Source organism: Arvicola amphibius, chromosome 15 (genome assembly GCF_903992535.2).
Source record: "Arvicola amphibius chromosome 15, mArvAmp1.2, whole genome shotgun sequence".
Lineage (NCBI taxonomy): Eukaryota > Metazoa > Chordata > Mammalia > Rodentia > Cricetidae > Arvicola > Arvicola amphibius.
The window spans coordinates 35522658-35546345 of record NC_052061.1 but is presented as its reverse complement, the minus strand read 5'-3'; the positions used below and the strand labels follow the sequence as shown (position 1 = coordinate 35546345).

The window sequence follows — 23688 nt, the reverse complement described above, 5'->3', positions numbered from 1 at the left end:
TGTTTGTCTTGCTTCATGTTGAATGGACCCTGTCTACTGTGGGAAATTGTTCTTTAGGCAAAAATCTATTCATAATGCGTTTGTCAGTTGCTTTACATTTGGATGTCTGGAAAATTTTACTTATTCAGAAAACATTGTGTGAAGCCCCCGGCGTGCTTTACAATGCATAAAGTTATATAATCTAGTATATATACTTCTCCTAGACTGTATATCTCCTGTCCAGAACTCTGCCTGTGACAAACTACAAAGTGCCACCTCATTTGAAAAATGACCCATATGATCCCCACTGCTTTGAGAAGATTCGTGGTCTACTAGGAACACTAGGATCCTCTTGTCTGAAATATTATATCCCATGAGGCCCCCCCCCCAAAGTCTCTCCACTGTCATTCAATTTTTGGTCATGTATGTTACTGCATCAGTGTGGCATCTTCTGTTGGGGGCCCATTGTCTATTGGTGAACTCATGTCCCCACACATCATCTTTTTTGAAGAATCTGCTGATGATGATTCCAAGTGCTCTTGTGATCTACAGCTTCCAGTTTCTTCAAGAAGTCTTGAGGGTGAAGATCCTGCACAGTGGTGGAGCTCTTGCTTAGCATGTTCAAGGCCCTGGATCCAAGTTTTACAAGTCAAACAACTGTCAGACAGACAGACAGACAGACAGACAGACACCTTTTTTGGATTTATTTATTTTTAGTTTATGTGCATGAGTGTTTTGCCTGCATATATGCAACTACACCTTGTGCATGCAATGCCCACTAGAGACCAGAAGAGAGCATAAGGACCCCTGGAACTAGAGTTCCAGACAGTTGTGAGCCACTATTTAGATGCTAGGAATCAAACCAGGGTCCTCTGCAAAAGTAGTCAGTGGTCTTAAATGCTGAGCCAACTTAGCCCCAAGAAAGATCTTCTTAAGGGTCTTTTGGGGTTAGATAAAATGTAGATGTCGAAGGAGAATTAAATTTTTAGAATAGTTTCCTTCAAGTCAATATTGAGCACAGGAGGAAGTATAAGCACCTCTGTGACTCCCTGAACAATCTGTCCAGCCGCGTTGTTAATTTTCCTAAGCTACAGACACTAACAGGAGAGAATACAGATGTTGAGAACTGTAAACGACTTTAATTCAGGAAGAACTGTAGGTAGAACAGACTGCAGATGGAATAGGGGAGCCAAAAAAAACTAGGCATAGAATTCTTACTAATACCCACTGGGTCTTTAACAAGCCACCATCCCCTCCTTAGGCCTTGTGAAGGATGGGGGCAACACAGACACTAGTACAAGACTGTCCTAAGTAAGTTTTAATGAGATTTATTCGGTGAAAAAATCTAGCCAGGGGAATTGGCCTGGGCAATTATTTGAAGGACCATGTAACTAGAGAGTCCACTTTTCATAATACCCTATATTAGTAGACCATTTACTCATTCACAGCCAGATAGGTATAGTTTTCAGAGTCATTACTGGGCAAGCTCTGGAGAGTCCAGTATAGCAATCACATGCTATTGAAGGTGACTTTCCATCAGCCTCTCTGAGATTTCTAAAAGAAGGTGGGTTTAGGTAGAAAAGTAGATGCTGTCTCTAGAAAAACCAACGATGTAAATTACCCTGTGGTTATTATTGCTCTAAAAGTGATAGCAACGTAACAGACACCCAGGAAATCTAGCAAGAAGTCAATTTATTGCTGTCCCAGCAAAGGAAACCCGCATCTCTTCCAAAAGGAGTGCGAGTCTCACCAAGGGGAAGGCAATGGGGCCAGATGTGACCTGAAGCAGAACTCTGGGGAGGTGAACTAGTGTTAGTAGCTGGCTGACTCTAACTCAGATGACCACGTCTTTCCTGGGGGAGGCTATTACGACGTACTGTGTCATCAGCCCTAAGAGCATGATTCTCATAAAGGACAAGTGCAAATCTTGTCACCTCCTGGCAAGTTCTAAGTCAAACAGCAGACAAAACCATGTAGGCTTCTCCTTCAACATATTGACAGACAGGAGTGAGAATGAGCCTAGATTTTAAAAATCTGTTTTTTTATGCAGAGTATAAAGGCAGAGTACACTCTACGAGACAATTTTAAATTGCCTTGGTTGACAATCAAGGGACTTGGCTTGTGTCACTGTTTAACCTGCATGACTTAATGCATGACTAATACTCTTTAGTTAATTCACGAATGAATGAAGTGTATTTATTGATTGTATGATTAATGTTTTAAGGAGATAAGAAGGGATGGATGTGAGCAAAGAGAGTGAATGGCATACATTTGCAAAGATGAGGATGTCACAACGAAACCCATTATTTTATACGTACATATAAAAGATGTTTAAAGAGGGCCTAGGGACTTGGCTGAGCTGACGAAGTACTGTGAGAGCGAGAACCTGAAGTTATCTCCCAGAACCCCCATGAACTCTCCGGACGCAGCAGAGCATATTTATAGTCCCAGTACTGGGGAAGCAGAGACAGGAGGGTTCCTGAGCTTTGCTGGACCGCCAGTCTAAGCAAACCAGAAAACTCCAGGTTTGGTGATAAACTCTGTATCAAGAAATAAAGTGGATAGTGATTGAGGAACATTGACTTCTGACCCCCACACATACCCACACATATGCACACACAATAAACAAACGAACGAACAAACTTAAGACAAGTTGGAACGTAGTGAGGAACGGTGATGAACTACATACACAATGCCAGCCTGTTGCTAGGGGAGATTTATTGGCCAAGGGAGGCTGTTGGGAGAAGGGAGTCTTTCTTATCTCATGCTTTGTTTTCCAGGATTTCCCCATACTTTGATGTGTTCCCTCAATAACACATCTTTGGTCTCCATGACCTTCAGATTGCGTGTCCGTGGGGACGGCGATGGCCTGCAAAGCATCCCCAGTTACTCTCAGGGGTCAGACAGCAAGAGACGGTCTTGGGTTAATACCGAACTATCCACCACGAAACCCAAAGAATTCACCATCACTCCCAGCAGCGGCACCATACGTGCCCAGGGGTTTGCTGCCATCAAGGTAAGGTGCACAGACTTCAGCACACACTGCCAAATACCAACCTCTCAGATAGCCACTGATACCTCACGTAGGGTTTTCTGGGAGTGCCAGGGGAATTGGTGTTGGTTGTTTTTACTCTTTGCTCTTTTGGCTCTTTGTTCTTTGTGGGCCTGCCACCCAGCTCCCAAATAAACACATATGGAGGCTTATGCTTTCTTATAAATACCTAGCCTTAGCTTGGCTTGTTTCTAGCCAGCTTTTCTAACTTAAATTGTCCCATTTACCTTTTGCCTTTCTCTATTTTTGTATACCTTTCTTTACTTCTTACTCTGTGACTTGCTGTATAGCTGGGTGGCTGGTCCCTGATGTCCTCCTCTCTTTCCTCATTCCTCAATCTTCTCCTCACAGATTTCTCCTCCTATTTATTCTCTCTGCCAGTCAGCCCCACCTATCCTTTCTCCTGTCTCACTATTGGCCATTCAGCTCTTTATTAGACCAATCAGGTGTTTTAGACAGGCAAAATAACACAGCTTCGTGGAGTTAAAATGATGCAACGTATCTTTGCATCATTAAAACAAATGTTCCACAGCATAAACAAATCTAACACACCTTAAAATAATATTCCATAACAGGGAATCACGTGCAAAACTGAGCCCATAGGAAAAAAGTCTCTGAGACCACAGAACCCAACACAAAAGGGCTGGGCAAAGACATTCACACTGCTCATGTTACTGGACTTGCTCAGGCTAGAGCCTGTGCTCAGTCAGCGCTAGCAAGCCAGTCCTCAATAAGCCAAGGAGAGAGACAAATTCCCACCATGGGACGAACAAAGAAATTTCTTGGTACCCACTCCCCAGTCGTCTTGGGGTCCTGACATGAGATTTAAGTATAGCAGTTCTGGTCTAGGTGTGGCCTCACCCACCATCACAGTCTCAGCTCCGGTTTCTCCTTTGAGGTGGTCTGACCAATTTTTGGAACTGTGTAAGGTCCCTTTTCAGGAGGCGAGTCCCCCCACTGGCTAGCACCACGCAGCAGCCTTCTCCAGCTTGAGATTTCAGGAGTTGATGGGAAGGGGATTCCAGTTCCTTGGAAAACACTGTTTCAATAGTCTAAGTATCTCTTTAGAATAACCGTGTTCCCCCAGCCCAGCTACGCTCCAGTTGCTTTACATGGCTGTAGGTGTATCTCCTTCACAGGAACTACAGCTTCTAGTTCTTTCTAGTGTAGTCACAGCTCCAGGCAGACAGCCCACCCCACTGACACTCACGGAAGAGAAGAACTCAGCTCAGACTCTGGCTTCAGACTCATATCCTCCACCACCAAAAACATTGTATTTATGCCAAGCTGACAGCCAGACCATTCAGGTTTGCAGTATAAATCTGGATCCTGGCAAATGTGTGTGTGATCCCACAGGAAAAGGGATGCAAAGGTGGTCAGCACCCTATCCTCCCTCACCTTGGGCTTGGTTTCCCGAGATGAGGTCAATGTAGTGGACTTAGTGACGGTCTCCTGGTGCCATCAGCAGGATTGTTTCACAGTTAACTGAGAAGGGTTTCAGCTGCCTCCCTTCACCTTTGCTGCTCCCGACACCGAGATCTAGCAGAAAGGAAGGCCGCTAAACCAAAGTGATGATTTCTGGGAAAGGAAGACTGCGTAACTAAGACAGCTAATTCTTTAGCTATTATCATCAACTATTTAATCCAGTCACTGTTCCATCTCCAAATTTGTTTTAGAAGCTTCGCAGTCTCTTCCTGGGATCTATTCATCTTAACTCTTCATCTGGGACTTTTTAGCTCTTCCGTGGGCTTCTGCAGGGGTCTAAGGAGGTTTGCTATGGCATCACAGTCTCTAACTGGCTTTTCCTAGTGAGGAGCTCAACTGCAGCCGTTTTATCTTTTGCTTGATGCTCAGCCTCCATGCAGTCTGTCTTTCCTTTTGCCCCTAGAAGTAGCACAGGAGCGATTGAAGACAGCATCTCTCCCCCAGCTTCCTCCCGGAACCCCTTGACTTTCTTCCTGTGGCACACAATTCCAGCACATAACAAGGGGTTCCAGTCATGCATGTGGACATCCTCAGCTTTTCTCCAAACCTGACAAATTTTCTGGTCAAGTCCATGCCTCCCTTCTTTTTATTTTTCCTGTATATTTGGCAGACTCTCTCTCTCTGACTTCATCTCTCCCTCTGATCCGCACCTCAGCAAGGTCTGTGTGGACTCAAATCTGCATGTGGCAAGTCCCTCTGCAACCAAAAAGATTTTAATTAGTGCCTGATACATAATTTATAGACAGAAAACCCTTAGCCCATGCCAGAAGCTGTTTTCCAGACTAACAAGTATCCCTTCCAGTAGAAATCATTTGGAAGCAATTAAAAGTTGTAACGAGGCTTTCAGAGGGCCTAAACACAAAGTTTGACAGCAGTAAATACAAACATAGGCTAAAATGTTCTGGGTAGATTGTCCTCAGGTGGACCTGGCTTGGCCCTTCCTATTTTTTGTTTTCTGCTCTAATAATGAAAACGGAAAGAGGAGGCAGATTTCTAGTTTGAAAAACTGACTGCCCCTGCCAGTTTCTGAAGAATACACAATTATTTTCATTTCCCTTTCATGTAAGAGAAAATTCACTATGCTGTTTACTCAATTATATTGCGGTTTTATCATTTAGATAGCTGCCTGTAGCATAAAGAACAATTTAAACTGCAATAATGAAGGTCTGTTTGTTACTTCTCACCACCTGTGGTCATTTTCCCCCCTTGTGTGGGTGTGAAGTCCCCACGATAAAAAAGCACCTCAGAAATGAGCCAGCCTATTGTGCTCATAGCATCGGGTTTCTAACCCAGCATTTGAAAACATCCACCATGCCCGACCCCCCAATGTAACTTGTTCTCTGTAAAACACCAGCCGTCTAGCAAAGCACTTAGAAGTCATGCTGACTCCAGGGCCTGCCCCGGCTCCCGGCTCCAGGCTCCCCCATGCAGAGAGCTGGCTGTTCCAAGCAGCAACTTGTCCCCTTTCTCTTCCCAGGTGACCTTGTGCTCCAACACTGTGCAGAAATACGAGCTGGCGCTGGTGGTAGATGTGGAGGGCATTGGAGAAGAAGTGCTGGCACTCTTGATCACAGCCAGGTAGCGTGCACCTGTTCCTCTCTGCCAGTGTCCCATCCCCCCCAGCCCCATGCCCAGTGTCCAGATGCTTCCCACAAGGCATTTGGCCTGCTAGAAACATTGCCCTCCTGATTCCTCTTGCCTCCCTGACATGGAAAATGGAATCCGGGGTGCAAAGGGCAAAACTTCAAAACAAAATGGTTGAAAAGGACCAAAGGTTTTCTGTGTGTGCTGTGTTGCCCTCTGATGGGTCTTGTAGAGTATATAACTGAAAGAGTTTAGCAGATAGGTGACAATTGCTAAATTTTATTGATCTGTCAGCGTCATGTAGTAGAAGGTGCTATTGTCAGTCTCTAATTAATATGAGTTTGTCATCTTCACGCTGTGTATGCACACACATAAGTGTGTATCTATGCGTGTTGTGTGTATATATATATATATACACACACATACATACATGTGTGTACACATAAGCGTAGGGATGAACTCACTCCAGGTATGTGCGTGTAGAGCCCAGAGATTGATCGTGGGTGACCCCTCTATCTCTCCACCTTATTTTTGAGACAGGGTTTATCACTATACTTGGAGCTCACTGTTTTACTGAGACTAGCAGGCCATGGAACATCTGGGACCTGCTCTCTGCCCCACCACATGCAGCTTTTACGTGTGTACAGGGGCTCCTGACTCAGCTCCTCATGTCTGCACAGGAAGCCTTTACTCACAGCTCCGTCTCCCAGGCACCCAGCTTCTCTCTTTTTTGATGAGCTGGTAAGGGTTTAAGTGGGGCCGAACACCTCCCACAGCAAACAGGCTGTGGCCAGAGAGAAGGCTGTGGCAGAACAGGATGTCAGTGTCTGGGATTTAGGTCTTATAAATCTTAGGAAGACACACCTTAAAGACAGTGCAGACGTGCCAATTGGTGCAGAGATAACAACTGGCCTCCCTGTGTGTGTCTGAAGCTTGAATAGAGACAGATGTCAACCTGGAAGGAGCTAGAACTCTTGTTGCCTGGGTCTACAAATGCCGCTATGATCCGACTTGTTCATTTGCTTCACTGAAGACAGGAAAGCTCTTTGGTCCAGTTGATACCTTCCTGAGGTTTGCGCTTGCCTGGGTCTGATGTGATGCTGCATTTGACTCCTGTGCTGGCTGTTTCTGATACCTTTCGGCCTCTTTTCCCTGCAGCTGTTCAGAATTGTAAAAAATAATAATGCCTAAAGGGACTGTGAGTTTCCTGCTAGGGTTCGCTGTGACCCACATGAAATATCATAAACCCTTTCAGCCGCACTGGCTCAAAAAGCAAAGGATTAGCTTTGAGAAAGTCATCGGGTCAACTGACACCTTACATGCTAGATAAAAAGAGCACTCATCCCTGCTCAGGAACAGGCCTCGGGTTGAAGAGAGGTCCCACCATGTTACCGTTTCCCACGGCAACTGCGGGAACAGAAGAGCTTCTCTTAGAACTGTACCCCACAGTATCCCCTCAGCGAGCCAGCAGTGACTCCTGCCATGTCCTCGCCCCGGGTTCATCCCCTCTTGCTGTGCACTTACACACTCCTGGATTCCTCCACACCACCCTATGAGTAACAACCCCACTGAATAATACCATCGGGTCTCCAGAATGATTTCATTTCATCCCCAGGGGAGGGAGACGTGAGACAGAAAGCAGCTGACTCAGAGTGACAGAGGTTGGACTTTGTAAGGTCAGCATTCAGCTGGGCTCCATGGAACTTAATAACCAGTCCTTGTCATCTCTGTGCTTTGTGTCAGACAGTGACAGAGGGTGGGTTAGACACTGAGAAGACATGAAATAAAATCCAAGCCACTGAGTAATTGAACGACGACAACACAGGGCCGCATGCAAGACGCTCTGACGTAGCTCAGTCAGGAGCAAACTCATCCAGACAGCTACATAGCACAGGAATTAGAATTGTTATTGTTACTTAGATGATTCGAGCTTTGTTAGTTCCTGGAGGTTTTCTGACCCATCCTATGTGTCACAGCTAATTAAGACTCCATGTAGCGGCCATTGGTCCTATTTGACACAGACACAGGAGGAACAGACAGGAGGAACACAGGAGGAAAAGCCAATGACAAGGGCTGTCACTGCCTGGCAAAATGGCTGTTGGAGGTTTGTTTTCTGATTAACTACCGGTGAGTGGGCTAAAAGGGAGAGACTAGGACAGAAGAGTTGAAATGACCCCGCAGTGCCCACTAATACAGTTAATAGAGAAAAGCTTCTACGTGACAGTGACAGAGGCACTTAGCTTAGGCTTCTGCCTTTTCATACGTAAACACGCTCTCTGCTTCCTATTGTCTCATGGGTTCCTTCGAGCAGGTGTGTTGTACCTACCCTCCAGTTGGTGACCACAGAGGTGAACTTTGGACGCTGCTTCCTGAAGTACCCGTATGAGAAGACCATCCAGCTTATCAATCATGATGTCCTTCCCGGATGCTATAAGGTCCTGCCCCAGGTGAGTTCCTTCATCCTTCTTCAGTGCTGAGCTCTATTCTGGTGGGCTGAGAGAGAGAGAGAGAGGAGAGATAGAGAGGAGAGAGAGAGAGGCATCCTTCTGAGAAGCCACAGGCTGGTGCACATGCATGACCTCCTGTGTGTCTGAATTCTAGTCCTCAAATGAGTTGGGTGTCGAGCTCGGAAGGCACAGCTGGACTGCTGCCTGTGTGAAGGAGCAGCTGCAGGTGTAAACCGTTGTTAATTTCCCAGGGAAATTGTCCTTGATAAAGAAGGGAAAGTGTCAATTAAGCCAACACGCAGAAGTGCACCTGCAAATAATTGTCTGTGAATTAACCAAGCTTGGGAAATGAGCTAGGAGATTTCGTTTGTGCTCATGGCCATGACTGAATAGCATCACCAAGACATGGCAATGAAGTGTTTATTAATGGACCTTTTTGACCAGAAAGCTAGGGGTTACACAGGAAGAGAGACTGTGTCTTGATGCCTATGAACTATAGCCTTCCACACACCACTACACCTGGCTACCTGGGGGGCCAAACAGGTCACATGTGCAGAAAACTCAGAAAGACTAATATAGACTAGAGTAATGGAGGGTCACCAATGACCTACAGTTTCCCAAGAATGCATTTGGGCTTAAAATTTAGCTCTGTGCATACAGACTGCAATATAAATCTATGGGATGGAGGTGGGGTAATTGGGAGGTTTATAGTCACTTTTGCTATGGGGAAACACCATGACGGAGAGCAGCTTATGGAAGAAATAGTTCAGAGGGTAAGAGTCCACCATGGCCCGGAGGCATGGCAGCAGGCAGTTTGAGCAAAAGTTGGTTGAGTGCATTTCAACACACAGGGAGCATGAGGCTACAAACCCCCAGTGTTGCACCTCCTCAAGCAAGGCTCCACACCCTAAAGTAGCACCACCAGCTGGGGACCAAGTGTTCAAATGCCTGATCCTAGGAGACATTCCTCATTCAAACCACTACCGAGCTTTATTTGGCTCCAAGTTAAGTGTTTCTGGGGTCCACGGATCAATAAAGATTTGGGCTGCGTCTGAGAAATACAGAAAAAGGGAGATGGCAGCCACTGGTCAAAGCATGGCCAGGATTTTATCTTCAGCTCTTATCATCTTTTATAATGAAAACTTTGGGGGGGGGGCATCATGTTTGGAGTAACCAAAATGTCATCTGCAAGTCTAAGTCATGAAAAGAGCTAACTCATGTATTTAAATTGAACAAAGAAGGCTTATCCAGGACTAGATCACCAGCCAAAGGACTATTATGTAGGAGAGGAAGTTGGAATTATTATGTGGGCTTCTCTAAGACAATCAGAAACCAGGGACCTAGCTCTAGGACATCCAACAGAACAGAGACCCACCAGCAGAAGAGGCGGACCCTATGTTGTGCATGGTCATCTCAAGAATTGAGAGCAGAGCTGCAGGGTCAAGGGAAGCACTTTCAACACAGGAGCTGGGAATCAGGCAGAACCTGCCTTGGGTGCAAAATTGAAGGTGAAGCTTACACAGTCATCAAGATACTCAATATTTTTGCCACATTCTAAGATATTAAAATAACTTTAAAAACTATAGCAGGCAAAATATCAATATTTGGAAAAAGATCAGTATTACAGACTTTTTTCTTTTGTCTCAGGCTCCAGGGGCTCAGCCAAGGAATGATACACAAAGATAAGAGTATGTTAAGCTGTGTTAGGCCAGACCAGATGCAGGAAGGGAGGGGTTTTCTAGAAGGGAGAAGACTGCATGCTGAGCCTTTCTGCCAAGAGCTAAGGCCCTCGGTAAGGTTTTCAAAACCAGACCTACAGGGTAAGCTTTGGGCCAGAAACTGGGCTTGTGAAACAGGAGAAGCTAGGCTCCAAAATATATCCAACCCCTAGAGATGATGACATGCAGGTGGTCCCATGCTATAGAAAAGGACTTCACTGGACGCTCTCAGAGCAAGGCCTCACCTCTGCAGAATTTGGGAGCGAGGTAACTGGAGCAAATTCAAGCAAAAGCCTCCGAGGCAGGTCAGGGAGAACAGCAGGCTGAGAAGGAGATCCCAAGAGCAAAGGATTGCAGGTGGGATGAGGACCGCGTGCCCAGGAGCCGCTGGAGTCGTGGCCTCCATTAATGGGGTGCAAAGGTCTAAGACAATGGGAAATGAAGCATGAAGACACGAGGGACCCAGCTGTAGACCTTGGCCATGAAAGGCCATTGTCCTGAATGCCTGCTGTGCTCATTCTGCATCTCACTGTGCTGGGAATTCGGGATCTCTTGCCTCATCTACATTCCACTTAACCTTATGTCCTTTTGGCTGAACCAGGGTCTTTATCCCAAAGACCGCTCTAAATGAGGAGTGAGACTTCCCTTCCTAATGACTCTCCATGGATGCAGAACGACAGTTGTTTCAAAATAAACCAATACGACATGTGTTCCCTTCTGAACATGGCTCGCTTATTCCCTCGCTTGTCTCTCTGTAGCTGTGTGAGAATCCACCCGCTGTCCTGCTTTCCAGCCCCTCCCCCTGCGGGGTCATCCCCCCACACAGCACCGTGCACATACCACTGTCCTTGGAGACCCAGGTCACTGGTGAACACAGATCCACGGTTTACATCTCCGTCTTCGGGAGCCAAGACACCCCTCTGGTGAGTGAGTTTTCAGAGTCGCAATTGAAGTCACATGCTTCGCTACCATAGCGCTTTTATCTTCTTCGCTGACAGCACGCCTTCACTGTATATCCCCTGGTTTCCGTAGTTACGGGACTTTGTTTGCATTCTACAGTACTAAAACACATGTCGCCTTACCCAGGAAAGCTATACATAGATGCGCTCAAAAGCTGTAAGGTGGTTTAGTAATTGCTCTTAAGTCTAACTTAAGGACCAAAATTTTTCATATGCATGTACACGTGTACACACACACACACACACACACACACACACAGAGTTATCTTTTCCTTGGTCATCATCTCTGTATGTTTAATGAGCTCCTCAGTTGTTCCCAGAGCAAAGCCAAGTTTGACCATCACTCAGTCACCTACAGGCTGCAAGATCAGTTTCATGCCCGACTTCCCAGATCTTTTCCTTTAGAGCAACTACATTAACCGTTTACCTACCAAAGCTGTTAAGAGTCTCCAAGCAAGGTGGGACAGAAACACTGAACGATGCTGCTTAGGCTGAACCGATAAATCTTGAGTCTTGATGGAGGTTGTTTCCCTGGGATTCGGTTTACGTGGAAGCTGGGCGCTGTCCACTGAGCTGATTCTGACTGCCTAGAGAGCGTGATGAGCTGAGGTTTTCTCTGGCCGCTTCTGTAGAAGATGCTATTGGTGTGATCAGCAACAGGCCAGCAACCCCACCCCTCCGCCATGGTTCATTGTGACCACTCCAGCCCTGCACAGATGCAGCTGGGGAGGAGGTAGCTAGTGCTTTAGGGAAAACAAGGGCCCACATAGTTCAAAGTGTGGATTTCAGCCACTAACCTGCACAGCTATGTGACTAGCTCTGCCTGTCAACTGTTATCAGAATGACAGAACTGGGCATCAAACCAGACACATCTAGCCTGAAGCACTGACGCTTGGCCTTGTGTCACGTGTTCTCAAGACTGAAAGACTGAGTGGGGCATACGGCTCCAAGAGTCTGATTTTCTCTAACTGTGTGACCCTGGGCTGACCTAGGGAAGCTGACCATCCCAGGGATGCATTCCAGGCTAGACAGACATGTCTGACCACATGTGCTCAGCTCTGTGTCCCTCTGACCACAGTGGGAAGGGGCTGTCAGCTCACATCAGACCCTTCGCACCTCTTCTGTTTTATTAGAGGGGACTGGAAGCTTTTGTTCTCACCGTCCCTCTTAAGAGTAACCATTTCACCTGGTCCTGTGTTCTTTCTCTTGTGGAACTCAGGTGTGTCATATACAGAGCATTGGAGAAGGCCCGGTTATCTTCATACATCCCACTCAGGTTGATTTTGGCAATATCTACGTCCTGAAGGACACTTCAAGAATTCTCCAGCTATCTAACCAGTCATTCATCCCTGCATACTTTCGGGCTCGCATGGTGAGTAAGTCCTGGGCTGTCACAACTTTGGCTGATGTCCCAGTGTCCCTGTTTCCCTAATATGTGTTTAAAACTGAGCACCAGAAGCAGTATGAAACCATGTCATTTCCATCCTTAATTCTCTTTATTATAATCCTTTTGTTAATCAAGAAGCATAATATGCATATCTGGTAAGCAAGCATATGTATTTCATATGTTCCCATATGTGAAGATATTTAGAAACAACAACCAGCTTTTGCTATTAATTACTGAACACGCCTAAACCCAGCGCCAAACCCTCTGAAGAACATTGTCTCTGTAGCTGGAATCATTTCTCATTAGACTCCCCTTAGCTATACATTTCTTAATATTTTTATCCTACTTTTTGTTCTCCCCTTTCTTCGGAGAGTGTTTCAATGCAGTTTATAAGGATGTATGGGGTAGAGAGATGGTTCTGCAGTTAAGAGTGCTTGCTGAGTTCAATTCCCAGCACCAACACTGAATGGCTTACTCCAGCTCCAAAGGATTCAGCACCCTCTTTTGGCTTCCACAGGCAACTGCACTTGTGAACACACACACACACACACACACACACACACAATTAAAATAAGTCTTTAAGGACATATCACATAAAAACAGTGTATGCCAACAGTGGAAAGGAAAGGAAGAAACTAGGCAAAGATGTATGTTAAAATAAGTCTGTCTCAGAGCTGCATGTATCTGTATTTTAGATCTGCTAGCCACCTACAAACTCTTTTGTTTGTTTGTTGTTCCAAAAAAGAGATAATATTGGGTTTGAATGAGAGCTACCGTTTCATGTCAACATTTTCAGATATTTCTGAAAAATCAAATATTACTGATTTTATAGCAATCACTATTGAAAAGAACTATCACTTTCTCCTGGCTCAAAACAGCCCACTGGATACTGGTCCCAGTCAGCAGCATTTATTCAGCATGATGCTTCATTTTTCTCATTTTTCCTGATCCCTTGTCAAGGCAGCCATTTTCATATGCAGCCATTTCAACGTGAGGACCCAAGACGGCATGGATTTGGCTAGAGAACATTAGTTAATAATTGATAGAGGAAAGTCCTGTCAAGAAAGCTTTCACTACGGTTTACCCAATTAATTCATGGTTGCATTTGATAGAAATCATGAAGTTTTGCCTGGGAAATGTTGCTTCCTGGTCCAATATGAAGCTGACACTAGAAATGAAAGAGGCCGGTGGTCCAGCTAGAACCTAGGAGCAAGCACAGCAGGGCCCAAGGACCACAGAGGGAGGACGCCGCAGCCCACGGCTCAGGACACTCCCAGACCCATTCCTTCCAATTCACAGATCTCTCTAGATTTTACTTTTCTTTTCAAAAAGTTTCATTGGTGGTGGTGGTAGTGATGGTGATGGTGGTGGTGTGTGTGTGCACACGTGTGCGTGTGTGTGCATGTGCGTTTGTGCACATTTATACAAGTGCCTGCAGAAGCTAGAAGAGAACACCAGGTCCCCTGGAGCTGGAGTTACAGGTGGTAGTGAACCACCCAGTGTGGGTGCTGGAAACTCAGGTCCTTTGCAAGAGCAGTACATTCCCCTAACTGCTAAACCATGCCTCTAGCCCCAAATCTCACCTTTTGTATGGCATTTTTGGTACACTTCAATACACAGAAACTGCATAAATGATCTTTTTCTTTATTAATATGAGTATGCAGTGAATGACCCAACGGGCTTCCTAAGATGGGACGTTTCCCTATCCCATGTCTCAGCTGTCTATGACTTCCTCACATCAGAGCCAAGTGCACGATACAAGTGATCTGCTGCAGGGGTGTCTTCTGCCTCCAGCTCCTGGAAACCAGTGGGGTTGAGTTTAGTACACGTCTGAAGTGGTCTCGGCTGAAGGGTGAAAACTAACCCCTTCCAAATGGCAGTAGGGGTTTTGTGAATTGCCTGATAAACATTATTAATGGTACAGAAATTGAGTTATGGCAACTTAGGAAAATGAGAGAAACTGAAATGCCATTTGTTAAATCTCAACCTGACCCTCAGTGCCGATTCTAAACCTATTCTTAGACTGCCAAGCATTGGGAAAGTCTCAACTAATAGTTGCTCGCTCCCTCCCTAAGCCTGCTACAGATCCAGGAGATCCACTGTCTCCTTTTGCTGGCTGTTTTGATAGGAGGGGTCACTTTCTTTCCTCTGTCAGCAAATGTCATCCTTCCCCAGACGCTCCCTGCTGTCAGCCCTCTGCCAGGATCTGCATCACGCAGGGCCACACACTTCATAGCCATCACTGTGATTCAATTTCCCCCTAGCAAGAAAGCTGGAGGGGTCAGAAGATGGGAAAAGGAAAGCCCTCCCTCAAGGTGATATTGGAACTTCAATGACAGTGCAGATAAAATTTTAATGTCCCAGAAATATATACTAGACTTTTTTGTTTGTTTGTTTGTTTGTTTGTTTGTTTTTTCGAGACAGGGTTTCTCTGTAGCTTTGGAGCCTGTCCTGGAACTAGCTCTTGTAGACCAGGCTGGTCTCGAACTTACAGAGATCCGCCTGCCTCTGCCTCCCGAGTGCTGGGATTAAAGGCGTGCGCCACCACCGCCCGGCTATACTAGACTTTTTAAAAAGATTATAAATCAACTAAGACCTCTTTGTAGAGTTTGGAATGGAAGAATATATGCATGGTATATGTGTGTACATTTATATATCTGTATAATTTTAACTTATTTAGGTTTTAAAACTGATCAACCCCAGGAATAGTGGGTCTCCTTTTGCTTCAGAATACCTGCTGTATTGATTCCGTTTTGGTTGCTATGAAAATACCCCGAGAAAAGCAGCTTAAGGGAGAAAGTACTTATCTTGGCCTGCGATTCCAGAGGACTAGAGCTCACCATGGTGAGAAAGACATGACAGACAAGGAGCACATAGCCACAGGAGCCGGAAACTGCCTGGTCACATTGTAGTGTGCACAGGAAGCAGAGGATTTGATAGCCAGGTTATAAAACTTCCTTCAGTGAGACTCCACCTCCTCCTTTCATAACCATCACAAACAGCAACACCTGCTTGAATGTTCAAACACAGGCATGTGTGGGAACACCTGGAATACCACCCTGCCCTGAGGGCAGCCAGGGAGCAGACTTATTTGGGGAAATAGAGTAGAGTAAATCGCCTCAGGTTTAGAAGGATAAAGGTTTGCACAGAATGTAGGTTGTCCTGACAGAGCAATGTCAGGAAGATGGATTTCCCCTTCACTCTGAGCAGCAGTGAGCCTGAGGAGCACCCCCAGCCCCTGAGAATATCAGCACTCATCTGGAGGCCTGTGCCTTCTTCTCCTGGGTGTCCCTGGCGGTCAGAACAAGGACATTGCTTAGCTTTTGCTTGGAAGCATCTGGAATCCTTTTCCTTACACTCCCGACTCTAATTTGGCCTTGGCTACAGTTAATCCAAAGCCTTCCATTTAGATATCAGTCGGACCCTGAGAGTAAGCTGGCACTGAGATAACTTTGCAGTGGCCTCTTGCCTCTGTGATCCAATCATCAATTCTGTGATATTTGGAATCCTTGGACCCTGGGGATGGAAATTTTGATGTCTCATTCAAACGTGGTTCTTACAAGACATTTCTTTCTGTCGGCTGCTTCTTGAGCGCAGCAGAGGAGAGCTGGGCGTTCACCACTCAGAACTTCAGGAACTGAACGGGGCTACTTCCTTACCTCAGCAGGATCCACTTTTCTTCTCATATTTCTCTACGTGTCTGTCTCGTTCCAATGATAACAGTATCTGCGCTTCGTTTCCAGTACGTAGCGACAGGTGCAGCAGTTACGGTGGTGACAGGAAGATGAAATTCACTGTGACAAATGTTTATTTTTGATTGCTGTGAAATAGATAACATCACATCTACTACAAATCTACTGTAATTGCCATCAGATGGCAGGAACAGAGATTAAGATAAATTAAGTTGCTGTGGAATAAGTGTCCAACCTACGCCCAAACTGCTCTTCTACAGTGGACTGTGGCCGCCGTTCCTGCTCTGCCGCTCACTTTGCACTAAGGTTTGCTTGCTCCATGTGACCCACAAGCTCTACCACTTTCCATAGTATTTCTTTAAGTGACCTCCCTTACTTTCTTGGCAAAATTAGATCTTTTTCTAACAATAATGAATAAACTTAGTATTTTAGTCTTCCTCAAGAATAAGACGGGAGCCTGGTTACACAGTCACTGTAACCTCATCACTCTTTAACTGTTGTGTAGAATCCGAGTCGTCTCTTCTTGACCTTGGAAATGTTGGCTTTTGTCAGTCAGGGATTAACCATTCAGTAACTAGGCACCGAAGTAGTTTCCTGGCTCCCCTTCTTTTATTTCCTGGAACTTCCTACTTCCTTCTCGTGTTATTTTTTGTACAGCGGTGGGTTTGGCTGGCTTGTATGGTTTACCTTGAGATAGGCTCTCTTGCCTATTGAGTTCTTGTGAGCCCAAGCAGGCTCTCCACCTCCCAAATTCCTGTTACTACAGATGTGCACCACGAAGCCCAGCTTGGTTAGCATTTCTTTTCACAAAGTTACATCTTCCTGAATTTGCCCATGGTGTCTCATTCCATTCCACGGGATCTTTCCTTTCCTCTGAAGATTGACCTCTTGCCTTAATTGTTGTTGGTAATTTCTCAGTTAGTTTGGATTATTGCTTATTCAAGGGCAGCTTGCCTTTTTTTAATTGGCTGATCTTAAGGATTTTTTAGCCTTGATTTTTATAAATGTCTCTTTAATGTATCTGAAGATTTGAGACTTAAAATCTAGAAATTATTTATTTGCTGCTTTTTCTATTTCCTGCTTTAAGGAAAAAAATAAACACACATGCCTGAATACATAAGTCCCACACATACACAGAGACATAAACATATACATACATACATATACACACATGTACTCACACACATAATCCATATACATACATACACACATAAACACAGATACACACATATACATAAACAGATACATACGTATATGTGCACTCTCTCTATATATGTGCATATATATATTTACACACACATACTCATATGCACACATACATATACACACAACCACACAGAGTCATGCACACACACACACACACACACACACACACACACACACACACAAATGGGTGTACTAGAATTTTCCTTGCACTATCCTACTAAACTGGCTTTTTAAAAAATTTCTTGCTCATCCTTTCTCCTCTTCATCTCAGTGGTATATTCTAATTTACAAATTCCGTCTTTGGTTTTGGCAGATCTGAGATTTATCTGATCTCTACACATGCTTGTGCTGTGGTAGAGGACCTGGTAGTAGGAAAGTGGGGACTTTAATTTAAAAAAAGGAGAAATTAGCTCCAAAAGCCACAGAGAAACCCTGTCTCGAAAAAAAAAACCAAAAAAAAAAAAAAATTTAAATTTAACTTCAGTGACTGCATTTTTCACTTCCAAGATTTATAGCTGGTTATTTATAAATGCTCGTTCTTGATTCCAGTCTCCCTGTCCTTGTTCCCTAGGCTTTGTTTTGGGGGCATTATCCCACTCTGCAGCTCTCTGAGGATCTTGGGTGCACTCTCTAATCGCTTTCAGTTGGCACTGTTGATAGCTCGGGAGTGGATTAATTGCCTGATTGTCTGCAGCTGCTCCTCCAGATGTTTGGCATTTCAGATGATGAGTCGGTCTGGCGTGGAGTAGGCTTGCACCTCATTCTCAGTGCCCACACCTCCCTTTCTAGCAGGCTCACATCTGCCTTCACCCGGGCAGTGATCACCAGCCAAGAGTCAAGTCTTGTGCCTCCCTTCCCACGTGGATGCTGGGAAATCAGGCTCCAGTTGTTGCATGACCGGCAGCCTGGCCAACAGGCGACCTGCCTGACGGCCTCCATATTACCACTACCAGGTCCTCCACGACCCAAGCATGTGTAGGCTGTAGCTTCAGGCTTGACACAGCTTTTCTGCCTCTTGCAGAGAAGCTGCCTTCCCTGGGGACTTTGACCCGCATCCCGTCCCTTCCCTGGTTTCTTTTTGGCTTCTAGTTTTCTTCCTCGGCCTGCCTCTGCTAATGTTAAGTAGTAGGAGCCGAGTAGGTCTGTGGCTTTCAGCCCCTCATTGTTTCTCTTCCATTTGTGTTCATGTGAAGTTTAACTCGTTTTGAATACAGCTGTGCCTCTTTTTCCTTATCTCATCTTTTGATGGGTTAGAGTGAAAGAACTATTTTAAAACATAAACTCACTGAGACTCTGTCCTCTTAACTTTGTTTCTGCACTTTGTGGGTGCTAATACACGATCAGTTACAGAGAGTAACAGGATATGTCTTCAGCGGAAAGAAGAGAGCAGAGAGGGTTTTGCTTTTTGTTTCGTTGGGCTTGACTTTGTGAAAAATCTATTTTAGAAAAACTTAGGAATGAAGAAACAGAAAGGAAATAAAATTCTACCCTTCTTTTTGTGGCATCTTTTTGCCACATAAAAGTTGCTGCCGCTATTCCAACGTGAGTTGGGCTCCTCCTGAGCCGCCCCTAAGTGACATGATGCCGGTGGCCTTAAGACTGACAGTTCTGGAAACAGAAGTTTGTATTTCACAGAGAACAGTGAGCTGCTCACACATACCCCACCCCATCTGAGACCTCTTTGATTTCGGCAAAGCCAAAAGTGAAAGACGGAAGACAGATCCCACCAGGTGACATTGATCTCTAAACTACAGTGACAGAGGGAAAGCTATTGACTCAGCATCGGGTAACACGTTGGGTCAGCACATTTTCTGACCACTCTACTGGTCAAATATGATGAGTTTGGATCTAAGTTAAAGCCGAAATGAAGGGAAAGCATTTGGAAATGAAAGGGAGCTGTCAAAAGAATAAAAAATAAAACCCTTTGTTTGCGTGCTTGTCCGTCTCCATTCTACTTGTCCTGACTTTTAATCAATTTTGGAAAATTGCTTTTTCTATTAATTATTATTGAGGTAGGCAGTTACAGTAACTATCATCTAGAGGGAGTGGGAAGTTCATTTCCCCCTGAATTATCACCCTTTTTCTTCTCTATGAAAATGTTTAGCTTCTTCCCCATAGTCAGCAAGAGCAGCAGCCCAGCTCATGTCACATTCAAGAGAGATCACTCAGGTTGGAGAGATGGCTCGAGGTTAAAAGCTCTTGCTCCTCTTCCCAGAGGTCCTGAGTTCGAATCCCTGAAACCACATGGTGGCTTTACATCTGTCTATAATGAGATCGGGTGCCCTCTTCTGGCAGGCAGGCAAAAACACTGTATACATAATAAGTAAGTAAATCTTTTAATAAATTTTTTAAAAAGAGAGAAATGGCTTTTACTATCCTTGACAACTAAAGCATTTACTCCTGTTCTGTGCACGGACACAGCAGCCACAGTTCAGTGTTGGTAACAAAATGAAATGAGCCCCTGACTGTAATAAGCAGAACAAGAAATGCTAAGCATCATGCTATGGCATGGACTCCTCAGCATATCTCCAGCGAGACTTCCATTGAGACGAAAATCATCAATCTTCTTCGGTTCGTTTCCTCTTTTCCATCACAAGCAAGAAAACAGAGACTGGGCATGGTAGAATCGTCCGTAGGATTCATTTGGAGTGTATCTTTTATAAATGGCAGCGGTAATTATGTTGTTGTACACATACCAGAGTACATGCTTTGGAAGAGAGGAAACCTGTCTCTGGGTGATAGCACATTAAATCAGGTCACATCTGGCAGGAAGGACACTACCTCGGATGACAGGGTCACGTACCAAGCGCATTTGCTTCGTGCATAGCGGCCGCCCAGAAGAGCTGTATAGTGTGGTTGTTGGGGAATCAAGTCCCAATTCTTCACATACTGGGCACATTCTTTAACCCCCTTGAGCCTTTGGTGCTCTCTCTTTAGATGGCAATGGTAACTGGAAGACTGTGCAGGATGATATATGGAAAAAGCACCTGTTGACAAAGTAAGAACTTGGCCAGTGGTAGTTTTAATTGTTATCCGACAGCAAAGAGAGCCAGGACAAACACCTGGAGGAGAAATAGTGAAGGATGGAGAAAGAGGCCCTTGGTTTTGAATCAACTGATATATATCCTGCTGGACTCTGTAGAATGGAGGCTCTAATGTGGCCTTTTCCTCACCTTTCACCTTCTTCTATAAATTTTTGATAGTGGAATCATCTTATAAAATACTTTAGAGCATCAGTGTTGGCAGGTAAGTGCATGTCCTTTCATGTCAGAGAAAAATAGACTCATTAGCATGTAACTATCTAGAAACGTTAGCTCGCCCATTCCCTGACTGTCTCTTTGCAGGTCTTCCTCACTTGTACAGCTGCCCCCAGGAATATGCAAACCATGTGTATGTTCAGGGGCCAGTCTGTTTCCTTGTGTCTCTCTCTGTGCCCCATGTTTGAGCTGAGACCTTTCACTGGGTCTTTAGAAGGCAATGATAGTCAAAAAGAACCGTGTTGCCTTTTCCTAACAGATTATTAGTACATATTGCTTGAGACCAGTGGAAACGGCATATGTGTTCCCCCAGTACAAAGTCAGTTGGCCTCATAATGCCCACAGCTTCCCCCTCCACAGACAGGTAGAGCCATGGCTTGTGTAACAGAGAATCTCATATCAGCAACCAAATCTCTTCTATTCAATTTACAACCACAAACTATTTCCCTCCATGAACACAGAGAAAGGCCTGACCAAAAAAAAAAAAAAAAAAAAAAAAAAAAAAAAAAGCAAATCATTTGTGGGGGGGCGGAGGGTGAGGGAGCAACCAACCCAATGACAACCCCAAAGGAAAAGGAAATGAAGAGAAGCAGGCCCAGAGTTTGACTCTAGGAGAAGCGGGAAGGTTTAAAGCATCCTAGTGAGACACATTTGGAAGCAGTAGTGAGCCATGGATATAAACACCAATGGAAGAAAAATCCTAGTCAAACTCCAAGGCTGTGAGTTGGGTGCCCCAACTTCCCTCAGTGAAGGGCTGTGAGCTGGAGGATAGGTGGCTCCTGGAGGGATTTGTCTCTGAGAGCTAAAAGTTATGAAAAGTTTAAGAGGCCATCCCCTGTGCGTGGCTGTGTGTTTGGGGATGAGCCTGTGCTTGCTAGATTGAAAATATGAATGAAGAAAGGTGATCATTCCTAGGAACATGAACACTGTTGTTAAAAGAACTAACCTTACACAAATAACCTCCTTCTAAAACAAACAGCCGAAGATGGGAGGGGGTCACTCATGGTCCCACCATGCCGGTCCCACCATGTCGGTCCCACCATGCTGGTCCCACCATGCCGATGACCACTGCAAAAGTTTTGGTATTCACTTCCAGTGTTTTCCTCGTGAGGCCTATGTATTCCTCCCCATCTGTGGACAGGCATGGTCTTTCTTGCCAGCTCTTTTCATTTAAGACATATCATCATGGTGAATTATTAAGACCTATTCTTCCCTAGGTCATGTTTGCTGACTAACCTGGCTGGGTTTCTTCACTCCAGCACAGTTGACTCAATGACTGCCCTATGGGTAGACGACAGACGGTGCCCAGCTTTTCACTGTCATAAACAGTGTCTATCAATTTCTTAACTGTTTTTGTTGACTAAATTCCCAGAAACACGGCTGCTGGATCACATGACATTAATGTAACTAAAGTCTTAGTACATTTGACAAGTTGTCTCTTGGAAAGTTTGTACTGACTTGTATCCAGACCTTCACCCGATGTGAAGCTTCATGCTCCCAGCCTCTTACCAACGCTTTTGTTTTTTTGCCAAATCTAACAGAACTTTTTTTAAATGTTCATTTTAAGTTTGTGTTTCTTTGGCTTTCCGGTGAGGCAGGACATTTTTCATATATCTTATTGACCATGAAGTAAATATTAGTTTTGAGCCCTGACCCATTGCTGGCACTTTAATGACCAAAGAGAGAAACAAAATGTAAATAGAATGGCTCATTTCTTCAGAATTCACAATTGCACAGAAGAAATGACCCCATAGGCATACAGTCAGACATTAAAATATAAGCCCAGAGGAGGAGGTAGTCAGTTCTTCCATCAAAGGAAAGTGGTTGTCAGTCAGAAGGTTCGAGTGGAAGACAGAAATGAGCATGCATTCATGTTCAGTGATGGTACTTGTCACATTTCGGAGGGGCAGGTGACCTTCTGTCCTGAGAAGCAAGTCTGGAAAAGGCATTGGTGATTGCTTAGCAGAGCTGGGGCTGGAGTATTTAGACAAGTGGTCATGTATAGGATGCCAATCTTGACTGTGGACTGCCATGTTTGCAGAGGGCCTAGGTGATATCTCAAAAAGACCTGAGGTCCTACTAAGATCCACCCCAAACTGTGAATTTCCAACAATAAAAAATGTGTAGACATTGTGGTAATTTGAACGTAATTGCCCCTAGAAGCTCACTTATAGAGAGTAGCACTAATAGGAGGCGTGGCTTTATTAGAGTAGATATAACCTTGTTGGAGAAAGTGGGGGGGTGGTCTTTGAGGTCTCATATATGCTCAAGCCACGCCCAGTGTCTCAGTTCACTTCCTGTTGCCTGCCAATCAAGATGTAGGACTCTCAGCTCCAGCACCATGTCTGTCAGCATGCCATCATGTCCCACCATGATGATAATGGACTGACCCTCTGAAACTGTAAGCCACCCCATTAAATGTTTTCCTTTATAAGAGCTGCCATGCTGGGATCATGGTGTCTCTTCCCAGCAATAGGAACCCCTATAAGACAGACACGGACCAATAGAACAACATATGGCAACGCTTGACCGCGTCTGTAGTTTGTGTGCACTGCAGCCTGTACACAAAGCTCGAGTCACCTGGGGTATTTTTTTCTGGAGGAGATACACAGACGTCTGGAAGGGGCTAACGCACACTGGTGCCGACAGTAAGGAGCCATTCCGAAATCTTTCACAGGACAGGACCAGGCTCAGGTCCGTGTAGGACAGATAGCCCTGGGAGTGACCTGGATGGTAATGTAATGCACAAAAAAAACAAGCTGAGAAGTTTTGGAAAGTCATATGATTAAAGCCCACTGTTTATTGTGTGATGGACAAGCTGTGAGATGTTTGACACCCACTTTAGATCATCTTTGTAAGCGGTTCAGCTCTAAGGGGAGTCAAACCAAATGTGACAGCAGACACCTATAATCCCAGGGGTCG

General features: G+C 45.0%; 1 protein-coding gene across 1 annotated transcript in view; it reads left to right on the top strand.

Moving 5' to 3' along the window:
- Nucleotides 1-23688, top strand: part of Hydin (HYDIN axonemal central pair apparatus protein) — a 325609-nt gene that overhangs the window by 123638 nt on the left and 178283 nt on the right. Inside the window, exons 14-18 of the mRNA XM_038312407.1 lie at nucleotides 2760-2995; nucleotides 5994-6094; nucleotides 8412-8547; nucleotides 11024-11188; nucleotides 12444-12596. Of these exons, the coding sequence (XP_038168335.1) occupies nucleotides 2760-2995; nucleotides 5994-6094; nucleotides 8412-8547; nucleotides 11024-11188; nucleotides 12444-12596 (791 nt within the window). The remainder of the gene's footprint in view (nucleotides 1-2759; nucleotides 2996-5993; nucleotides 6095-8411; nucleotides 8548-11023; nucleotides 11189-12443; nucleotides 12597-23688) is intronic.